The sequence below is a fragment of the Podarcis pityusensis genome (assembly GCF_964106645.2).
Source record: "Podarcis pityusensis genome assembly, chromosome: 2".
Lineage (NCBI taxonomy): Eukaryota > Metazoa > Chordata > Lepidosauria > Squamata > Lacertidae > Podarcis > Podarcis pityusensis.
The window spans coordinates 107,145,343-107,156,246 of record NC_138029.1 but is presented as its reverse complement, the minus strand read 5'-3'; the positions used below and the strand labels follow the sequence as shown (position 1 = coordinate 107,156,246).

General features: G+C 46.8%; 1 protein-coding gene across 2 annotated transcripts; it reads right to left on the bottom strand.

Annotated features, from left to right (window-relative positions):
• Positions 1-1,008: 1,008 nt before the first annotated feature.
• Positions 1,009-10,870, bottom strand: RPUSD3 (RNA pseudouridine synthase D3). Of its 2 annotated transcripts, XM_080993121.1 has the most exons (9): positions 10,716-10,870; positions 9,315-9,457; positions 7,993-8,037; positions 6,671-6,767; positions 5,481-5,588; positions 5,235-5,319; positions 4,881-5,007; positions 3,959-4,098; positions 1,009-2,733 (listed from the first exon to the last, which is right to left on the bottom strand). In XM_080993121.1, exons 1-9 carry the CDS (start codon positions 10,808-10,810, stop codon positions 2,524-2,526), a joined length of 1,050 nt encoding a protein of 349 aa, XP_080849247.1. In that variant the 5' UTR covers positions 10,811-10,870; the 3' UTR covers positions 1,009-2,523. The 2 variants fall into 2 exon arrangements, with proteins under 2 accessions (XP_080849247.1, XP_080849248.1); XM_080993122.1 differs by lacking the exon at positions 3,959-4,098.
• Between the last annotated feature and the right edge of the window lie 34 nt (positions 10,871-10,904).

The window sequence follows — 10,904 nt, the reverse complement described above, 5'->3', positions numbered from 1 at the left end:
GAGAGAGAGGAGGAGGAAAGGGGGGAAATTATGTAGTTCTTGATTTTGTTTGGGACAAATGCTGGCCTTTCCATCCTTTAAAGAAGAATAAGCTGTAGGTTTTTAAACAGCAATCCTCATTCTGAAGGAAGTAAACAATGCTTGTTTCCTATTATTAGTGTGTGTATGTTTGCCAACGGGACGCAGGTGGCACTGTGGGTTAAACCACAGAGCCTAGGACTTGCCGATCAGAAGGTCGGCAGTTCGAATCCCTGCGACGGGGTGAGCTCCCGTTGCTTGGTCCCTGCTCCTGCCAACCTAGCAGTTCAAAAGCACAAAGTGCAAGTAGATAAATAGGTGCCGCTCCAGCGGGAAGGTAAACGGCGTTTCCGTGTGCTGCTCTGGTTCGCCAAAAGCGGCTTAGTCATGCTGGCCACATGACCCGGAAGCTGTACGCCGCAACCCCAGAGTCAGCCACAACTAGACCTAATGGTCAGGGGTCCCTTTACCTTTATGTCTGCCAACAAGAGCCCTGATTCTGCCTCTCGTAAGTTTCACTTGCTGCTGCTGCTAGAAAGCAGGAATCTCTGGCCCACGGCCCTTGCAGGAGACTGCTCTAGACCCCTCTGCAGCCACCCTCTTTAGAAGAAAAGGAAAAAGTGGCCAGTTAATATGGTAGTGCCCAGGTCTGCAAACTCTCTCAAGTGGCCTGGACCTATGTGTATAACACAAAACTAGATTCACCCCACCTCATAAACATTCCTCTAGTCTGAACTCAGCTTGCACCTCTGCACCATAATACAGCCTGAAAACAGGATGAACTTGATGCCTGCAATCTTATGCCAGTTATCTCACTGCAGTAACTCAACAAGGCTCTCCGGTTACCCTGTTGACAGAAAGCCATTGTAAAGATAACCATCTGCCACTACTAAGAGCACTTGTTCCAACTCTGTGCCTCTTGCCCTAAGTTAAACGGCACCAGTCCAGCGGTTATCAAATCAATCTTACTACTAAATTACTAGGCATGAAAACAAGGAAGGTACACCTTTATCGGATCAATTCGTATCAGCAGAGAAGAGGACAAGCTTTCAGATCACACAAAGCCGCTTCAGATAAGACGGGAGGAGGAGCTGGCTGCCAGCTGTAGACAACATTTTAAACCAGCATTACAACTAAAACCTTCCACACTCATGCCCCCACATCCTGCCATCATGGATAATGCCAGCTGGTGACTGGGGTGGGGGTGGGGCCTCCTCAGCAGTGGCACCTTGCTTATGGGACCCTCTGTCCAGGGAGGCTCCCATGACGCCTGCCCTTCAGTCTGTCCATCACTCGGGGGAAGGCCTTTGTCTTTTCCCCAGGCTTTTCTTAAAACAGATTTTTATAAATTGCTGCCACTTTGGAAGCTACGTTTTCATCTTATTGCCATTTAGTTATTTATTTAATCACATAAAAGTTACCCTGAGAATTTTTATATGGAAGGGTGGCCTGGACGGTTTTAAAAATCACTCTCAGTTCAATAGAAGACACAGAATAAGCAAAGGGATCCTTATCTGAAACCCATTCAGCAACAGCTGTTTATGCTTAAAGGTTCTGATTTTATATATATACAGTGGTACCTCGGTTTACGAACTTAATCCGTTCCGGAAGTCCGTTCTTAAACCAAATTGGTTCTTAAACCGAGGCACGCTTTCCCTAATGAGGCCTCCCACTGCCGGTGCCCTTCCACTGTTCGGCTTCCATTGTTAGACCGAGGTAAAGTTCGCAAACCAGGACACTACTTCCAGTTTTGTGGAGTACGTAAACCGAATAGTTCGTAAACAGGGCTGTTCTTAAACCGAGGTACCACTATATATAGACATATGTGTGTGTGTGTAGAAAAGCAATAGTGAAAAGTCAAAGCACATTTTTTTCATTAGTCATTTGTGTTTCATAGATATACGGATTAAAGGAGAGAATCCTACGCTGCTTTACCCCCCAGAAGAGTGCCATTATCTTGAGTGCCAGAGGCAACCATTGGCAAGCAATTGCTTAGTGCTGCAAGGAGCATAAACCACACAGCATGAGGAGCGCATGCATCCCATTGGAGTTAATGGGACTGCAGCACTCCCGCCGATTTCAGTAGGAGTTGGGTGTGCCTAAGCTTTTTCCGGCCTGGACCTCAAGCCAGCCACTGACTCGCGTTGCCATGGCGCAACCATGTGTACACAATTGGCCTGCTGGTTCACAGCCTGTGGAGGCTGCATTTATCAGGGCAAATTTACCCAGGTTTCCCTCGCTGCTACCTTCATTGCTGCACGGCACAATGAGTTCCAAAAATTGCTTTTGCTGCCCTGTTAAGACCGCAGGAGGTATAAAGGAAGCCTCTCCCTTTCATGTCCTTCAGCAGCAGCTCTGTGAGCATCCGGCCAGTAGGAGACGAGACACTTCTTCCCGCAGCAAGAACCTGGCAGAGACCTGCTTCTGGCTGTCAAAAGCCATCACTTCCACTTGACCAGGGCAGGCGGTACCTGCTGAGCTGAGGCAAACGCTTCGGATGCCTTGTCACTGCTTGTTTTTGTCCTGCGGCAAGGCCAGGCCCAGAAGACGAAGGGTCTTCAGAAAAAAAGGTGGCGGAGGAGCCGTGAGCACAGTGCGGGAGGAAGGGGAGCCGGCGGCCGGGAGAAGCAGCTGGTGCAGGTGCAGGTGGAGAGGCAATCGGTGCGCCAGTTGCTGCTGCAGGCGCAGCTTCTTCAGCAAAGCATCTTCTAGGACCTGTCAAGAGGGTGGGAGGGGAAGGCGTCATCATTACAACTTTCTACAGGAAAGTGCATAACAGTCCTTATTATACTTTGGGGGCGGGGAGCTTTTTGTCTAGCCCAGGCTTCCTCCAACTCGGCCCACCGTATGTTTTTGGCCTACAACTCCCATCATCCCCTAGCTAGCAGGACCAGTGGTCAGGGACGATGGGAATTGTAGTCTCAAAACATCTGGAGCGCCAAGGTTGAGGAAGCCTGCTCTAGCCCAAGAGAGGGCGCCAAGTCTCATTTTTATCCTTGCCAAGCTTGGACGGTTCATTACAGAATAGTGACTTCTTCGCTGAGCAGGACCTGGAGCTTGGAAGGTTCTCATGTCCAAGCACAGTAGGAAGATCAACTGAGCTCCAAATCACATGTGGTGTGGAAGATCTTACAGTCTGGTTCTCTCTTTGATTTTTTTTTTTTTTAATACCTTTACACCACCCCCATTCAGTTGCTTTGAAGTTCATTTTATTCTGTGAACCGCCCTGAGATCTTATGAAGGGCAGTATATATATCAAATAAATAAATAAGGAATTAGACCTGTGTGGTACCTGTCTGCCCCTGTTAAGTTAGTAACAGCTTGGGGAGTTGCGAGGTCTGGGGGGAAAGCATGGAAGCAAAGAGTTTATTTTGTTTTATTTAATAGATTTTTATACCGCTCTTCAAGGATCACAGGGTGGTTTACAATAATAATAATAATAATAATAATAATAATAATAATAATGCATACCATCCTAATAAACAAAAAGGAGGCCCTACTCCAGGCATGTCCCTGCCACCAGAAGTTAGGAGGGAGCTGGAGCAATGGAGCAGTTAGAGTGTTTGACTAGGATTGGGGAGAAACAGATTCGTTTCCATTGGGCCCCATTTTACAAGGAAAGGCTCCTGCAGCACAAAGAGAAGTTGGAAGGCTGTAGCCAGGAATGTCAGCTACTTGTATGGCCATAAAGCAGAGATGAGGAGCCACATGTTGTTGGACTCCCATCAGCCCCAGTCAGCACAGTCAATGGTCAGGGATGTTGGGAGCTGTACATCTGCAGGGCAAAAGGTTCCCCAATGGATGTAAAACTTGATTGCTGCTGCTATCTCCCAAGTGGTATAGCCTTGGGTTGTGGAGACATAGATTTGACTGTGCCAAGGCACTGCTCAGTCAGGTTCCTTCCTTCTATCCTGCTACATCACTCAGAGCAGTTTGGTACCTGTGTGCGAGGCAGGGTACTCTCAGCTGGCAAGAGGAAGGGCTCCCCCAGGACAGACCCCACACGGGAGGAATACACGTGGTCCCCTAGCGCAGGGCTCAGCAGCAGTATCAGGCTGACCAGGAGTTGGTTAGTGAAGGCTGCCAAAAGGACAAAGGAGAGATGAATAGGGGGCCTCAGTGTAGACTTTCCCAACAATGCTTGGATTGGATCCTCGCAATCCAAGCTCTTTTAAAAACCCGAGTAAGACAAATGGACAGCGTCAAAAAACAAGAACTATGATAGCCTGATCTTGTACCCAAGGAACCCAGATTTCTGCAGTCCAAAATAAGGAAAGGAGGCAAAAGGGCAGAACCCTAGACTGCAGAGGTTTGCTCCGTATTACCGTAATTTGCAAAACGAAACACTTTAAATGTGCAAAAAGGGGGGGAAAGGGCAGGCAAGCATTTCTGGGGGGCAAGGCTAAGATGGTAAGAGGAAAGGAAGAGAAAGAGACTTAAAATAAGAGAAGGAAAAGGGAAGGCAGAGAGGGACAGGGAAATCAACTGGTCATGAACACCCCATCGCCTAATTATAAAAGGACCTAACCCAGTTCCATTTGGCTTCCGGCCCGTCAAGTAAACAACTACGCAGTAATGTACAGGCGAGGTTTCTCTACAGTCATGAGAGCTAGAAACCTGATCAACTGTAAAAAGAAGAGGTGGCTAAGGGTTTGCTATCTCAGGTTCCAAAGTGTATGCTGGGCTACCTGGAGAGGTTTTTGATCAAAAAGTTTATACATTTTATAAATGGAAAAAATCTTGGGGGAGTAGCTGTAACTGAGGGAACTTGTGTCAGGTTCTCAGCTTGCTTTCCATATCACAGCGCCCCTTTCCAGTTATTCCTGCGACTGTCTCTGTGCCACGGGGCCTCCGTCACGCACCTGTCAGTGGCTGTAGCTGCACCAAGGCGCAGCCTTCGCGGGAGTCCAGCACCTTATAGAGTGTCTGTGTTTTTCTAACCTCCTTCCTCTGGAGGCTGCCTCGAGAAGGGGAAGCCACTGGCACCACCTGCAACCCACACAGAAGCCCGGAGTCAGTGTGTTTCCTGAGGGCCAATGGTAACTTCAGCAGCTAAAGTAATCCCTGCGCCCAGTCCAGGCAACCGGACCCCAGAGGAAGCGAGACCAAACTTTTCAGGCCCTGCAAGGACTCCACTGAACGAGCTGCCCGCAGCAGCAGGCAAATTCTCTAGAGTCAAATCCTCTCCTCCCTCCCTGTTAAAAACCTATCCTCACCAGCTTATGGTCTTCGACCTGTATCAGTTTGAGACATGTACGCATTTCCCCTTCCGAGGCTGCAGGGATCCTGGTAGTGACAGCACTGCAAAGAGAAGGTTTTCTGTCAGGCCACACACACACCAAACTGGGCCTACGCCGCTTTGAAGGAAATGGGGAAGGCAGAATGGGAACCTAAAGTCTTTTTGCTGAGGGATCCCCACCCTACCATGGAAACGGGAAGCGATTAGGAAGTCTTCATCTCACCAGTAGGTAGCGGCTGGATCTCCTGCTCTCCTACATCGGGCATAGAAATCCTGGAGGCGCTGGGTGGTGCTCGGGCAACCTGAGAGCAGAACAAGTCCAGAACTCTCCCTAGGAAGAGGCAAAATCCTTTATTATCTTTGATTCTCTGACACAGGCCATAAGTAATCCCGTGGACAGAATAGTGCCTTGCTTAAAACCATGCAAGGTGGCATCAATGGCCAAAGGTCACAACAGCTACAAGTTCCCGCCAGTATCTGAGGCTATTTTATATACCTCTGTCATGTCTCCCCACCCTGTTGTCCCTTTTTCTTTCTCCCCCTCGCAATAATTTTTATTAAGTTTTCTACAATTATAACAAATAGTGCAACAAACGTTGCACAACCGTGCAACAAACCAAAGCAAAAACAAAAACAAAAAATTCATCTATGAAAAACAACAACAAACAAATATACAACACAAACTTAATTTTTTAAAAATCCAACCTTATATTACTTGACTTCCTCTAGTCCCTCCCTTCTGAATTTCCTTGTGTCTGAATGTAACAGCTTTCCAATATCATTATTAAACAACAATATTCCAATTATAATCAAATTTATTCACTTTTCTTAGTGTTCTAAATCCCATTTATTTAAATAAATCCTAATTTAATCCTAGGCCTATTTGGTACTTTCAAGTAATTTCTAATTTTTAATATTACAATATTTATTCAAATAGTCCTTGACTGTTGCCCCTTTTTCTAAGCGAGTAATCTCCCAGCGTTATATAACCTCCCTTATAGGGAGTTGCTCCAGCCTCGCAATCTTTTGACTTCCAAGAGCCAATCACGAATCTTTCCACTAGCCCTTGGCAACCATTTTTATTTTATTTTTTGCAAACAGAAGTTCTGAAGTGAATTCAGAGCACACGATCATATCTGGAAAACTGGAGCTGTAGTACAGATCAGCTGTCTAACTTCTGTGCTATGGGTTCTCTTGCAATACAGCAGTTTAATCGGATTTTACTGAATGCCCGCTTGCTGATTATGTCAGGGCATGGTCTGGAGGAGCTGAAGCAAAGTAGTATCTGGATGGGAGCACATGCATGCTGCCTTAAGTTCTATGGTGGAAGAAAGGTGGGGTTAAAATCAATAAAACCCATCCTGTACACAGCCTGTTGTCATTCTCTCCAAAACCTTGTCTCCGTTTACTTACTTTACTGCAGCTTTTATCACATCGAGGTTCTGTGGGAAGCCAAGCTTCTGGCTTAGATCCGGTAAAAGAGACAGCAAAGTCAGCTCCCCCGGTTTGCCTGTTGTTGGCAGAGAAGGAGGGGAAAATTATTAATGCCACACAGAAGCTAGCCATTACTCACGGCTGCAAAGAAGAGGCTTGTTTTGGCAAAGGCTTGCCAGCCCTTCCCACCCTGGCCCAGCTTTACTTTGGGAGCTCAGTTATTTACTTATTATTTCACAAAATGTATATACCACTTGATTGTAGGAAAAAACCTCGAAGCAGTTTACAAAAAAAGATTTTAAAAATTATCACTAAAAAAATTTACAACGGTAATTTAAAACATACAGAAAGTTAAAAACATAATAGAATAAACTAAAACAAATTAAAACTCATACAAACTTTCTGAACATCTGGATAAAGGTAAAGGTAAAGGGACCCCTGACCATTAGGTCCAGTCATGTCCGACTCTGGGGTTATTGGCCGAGGGAGCCGGCCTACAGCTTCCGGGTCATGTGGCCAGCATGACTAAGCCGCTTCTGGCAAACCAGAGCAGCGCACAGAAACGCTGTTTACCTTCCCGCCGGAGTGGTACCTATTTATCTACTTGCACTTTGACATGCTTTCAAACTGCTAGGTTGGCAGGAGCAGGGACCGAGCAACGGGAGCTCACCCCGTCGCGGGGATTCAAACTGCCGACCTTCTGATTGGCAAGTACTATGCTCTGTAGTTTAACCCACAGCGCAACATCTGGATAGACTTGTCTAAATAAGAATGCCTCCAGCAGAATAGAGTGAAGGTGTCTGACTGATATCAACAGGCAGGGAGTTCCCAAGTGTCGGTGCCGCCACACGAAATGATCAAGTTCTGACAGATGCAGTGCGAATATTATGTGGCATCTATAAAAGTTCCAATTCTGCCAATCAAAGCAGTTCAGCGAGCACATGTGGGGTAAGGCAATCTCACAGGTAAACTAGTCAAGCGTTGTTAAGGGCTTTATATACTAATAGTAACACCTTGAACTCAGCCTAGTAATGGATCAGCAACCAGTGCAGACCTCTGAGTACAGGTGTTATATGCTGATAAGGCCTCCCTCCTGTCAGTAATTCTGCTGCAGCATTCTGCACTAACTGCCAAGCACAAGGGGAGGCCACATACAACACATATTTAATCTGTACACTACAGGCATATCTGTATGTATTTCTAAAGGCATTTCTATAATCCTGCATTTCCACTTTAAAAGGAAATGCCCAAGGGACGCAACCCCACAGGATCCAAACACATCAAAATGTAACGCCACATACCTGTCACAGGTAAGCCAGGGGGTTTGCTGATGGCCACCAGTGAACCTGAAATACAAAAGAACCAGGAGCCTCAGGGACAAATGGTGATTGCTGGAGTCTTCAAAACAACTCCAACACATGTCAACAACCTCTGCCACAATGCAGAATCGAAAGGAGGCTCTGGGTGGAATTTTCCATGCTCGGGGAAAGGGGCTTCTTGTATAAGCAGAAATCCCTGTTCCTCTCCACCATCTCTATATTTCCTTTCCCTTTCAAATGCATGCCCCCTTCTCCCCAACAACTTTTTTTTGATAGCAGCATTCTAAACAAAAGACACCAAATTCAGAGGGATCGGGACAGGGCTGTGGAGAGAGAGAATACATAAACACACGAAGGTGTGCTATGCAAGCTACATTCTGCACACTTTCAGCCTAAGCAGAATGGGGATCTACTGCAAGTTTCACAATCCTCCGCTAGAGCAGCCAAGGCTAATAGGCCAGTTTTTACTCTCAACGTTTTTTCCCATTCGCTTATACCAGGTCTATACAATTAGGAAGAATGCAGCTCACTAACCATGTATGGCAGACCAACAGAGGATCTATACACCTATTTTTACTGCCTGTACCTTGCTTGGGCTGAAAACCCAGCATAAGTTGTCAAGTGCAGTATCTGGAAAGCCATCATACATGGCTTGAGAGCTGCATTCAGCTTGGTGAGCACAAGTTGTGCAGGCAGGTCTGAATTATAATAATAATAATAATAATAATAATAATAATTATTATTATTATTATTATTATTATTATTATTATTATTTATTATTTATACCCAGCCCATCTGGCTGAGTCTCCCCAGCCACTCTGGGCAGCTCCCAATCACATGTTAAAAACAGTACAGCATTAAATCTGAAGGCTGCCTTCAGATGTCTTTTAAAGATAGGATAACTGCTTATTTCCTTCACATCTGAAGGGAGGGTTTCCACAGGGTGGGCGCCACTATCGAGAAGGCCCTCTGTCTGGTTCCCTGTAACCTCACTTCTTGCAGGGAGGGAACCACCAGAAGGCCCTCGGTGCTGGACCTCAGTGTCCGGGCAGAACGATGGGGGTGGAGAAGCTCCTTCAGGTATACAGGACCTAGGCCGTTTAGGGCTTTAAAGGTCAGCACCAACACTTTGAATTGTGCTCGGAAACGTACTGGGAGCCAATGCAGATCTCTCGGGACCGGTGTTATGTGGTCCCGGTGACCACTCCCAGTCACCAATCTAGCTGCCGCATTCTGGATTAAGGCTACAATCCCAAGATCCTTTTCACATGTCCTTCTAGTGTTATGAGAAATGACAGACATACCATCTGCATGCACTACTGATGCTTCCAGCAGGTTCAACGTTTCCTCGGGGCTGAGTGATCTTGTGGGACTCAAGATGCTTACTTCACTGGATTTGTCTGTGACTGGCTTCCGTGAGCCTCTTTGCTTCTGCAGCAACTGATACCTACAAAATAAGAAACCGTAAATAATCACCAATATATAGCCAGCTGGCCTTAAGCTCCATACTTTCCTCTCCCATTCTGACACTGGCTCCTTCTACACACAGCTTGCCTGCCACTCTTAACTTCCTCTAACAATACATAAATATTGATCTGGATTTATATCTTGCATCTATGAGAGAAGCTGCTAACAACAGCTTTGGATTATATAATGGGTCTGCCCATCAAGGGGCTCAGAATACAGAGTGATCAAGTAAATGAGTGTACGCGGAGGGAGAAAAACAAAATCGGAATATGTATGTAGAGAATTGGTTAGTCTGATTATGGGCAACAGCCAGCAGAAGGGACCCTAGGGAGCCAGTTTTAAAACAGATGTTAATGATGGTGTTCTTCTACGCCTCCATCTCTCTCACAGGGTAGTTGTAACATCAGAAAGGAGACACACTAGCTCTCTAAATCTAACTGAAATCAGTAAGACACGCAAATGAGCACATTTAGGGCCAGTGGGGAGAGAGGGCTTATTATCTACCACGCAACACTTTTCACAAACTCGACCCCTATCCAACCAGATCTCAAACACCTTCTGATTCCCTCCCCCCCCTCAAATATCTCCCTTCACTCGCACCCAGTGCCATCCAATATTCTCTCCACCACCTCAATCAACAGCCTCTCCCCACGTTCCCAACTCGTCAGTCAAACCACCCGCAGGGTTTTTGTGGGGCGAAAGTGGCTCAATGTTGCATTTTAAAAAATCAAAAACCCATTACCTACTTTAGATCTCCTGCCTCCTAATACCAGGTTGCACTTACTGATTAAAGCAAAAGGCACTCTGCACGTGCTTGGAGGCGTTTTTTTTCTTTATCCATACTTTTCAGAATTAGACCTCAACACTAGAAGCAGGTTATTGGGGCTAAGCCCCAAAGGAACCCTGGCTCAACCCTGTACACCTCTGTCCATTTCACAGGATGCTGGTGCGTCAAGGAAGAGTCAGGAGCTTCCTTCCAGTAACTTAAATCTGTATCCAGAAGAAACGTCTGGACCTCATTATCATTGCAGCCACCTTTTGTTTCTAGCTTTGGAAGCTCAACAGGTGATGCCTCCCTCCTATCACTTACACCCCCTGTGTTGGGGGACGATGATCAAACCACCCCTGTTGAATTTCTGCCTGGCACAGGCTGAGAGGTGGCTGGCCGAAGAGAGTGGGATACACGGGGGGGGGGGGGAGACAAACCGACTCCCTGCCCATCCTCACGAGCCTCTTACCAGGCGCGGGAGCTGAACGGCCTTCCGCACCCGCAGAGGAGGCACCAACGGCTCGAGCGGAACATCGCGACCCTGAGGAGATCAGAAGGCTCCATTCAGACCCACGCGCGCGCAAAACGGCGAAGGATAAACCAGAAAGGGCTCGCTGGGTCCGCTGGGAAATGTAGTTTAGCATTGGCGCGGCTCCGC

Bases quoted from the DNA above. Each gene is read 5' to 3' on its own strand.
- RPUSD3 (XM_080993121.1), bottom strand. From the start codon at position 10,810: ATGGAGCCTTCTGATCTCCTCAGGGTCGCGATGTTCCGCTCGAGCCGT. The intron at 9,458-10,715 runs GTAAGAGGCTCG...CTTATTTTGTAG, and splicing joins CCGTTCAGCTCCCGCGCCTG to GTATCAGTTGCTGCAGAAGC. The intron at 5,320-5,480 runs GTGAGATGAAGA...TTCTCTTTGCAG, and splicing joins GATCCAGCCGCTACCTACTG to TGCTGTCACTACCAGGATCC.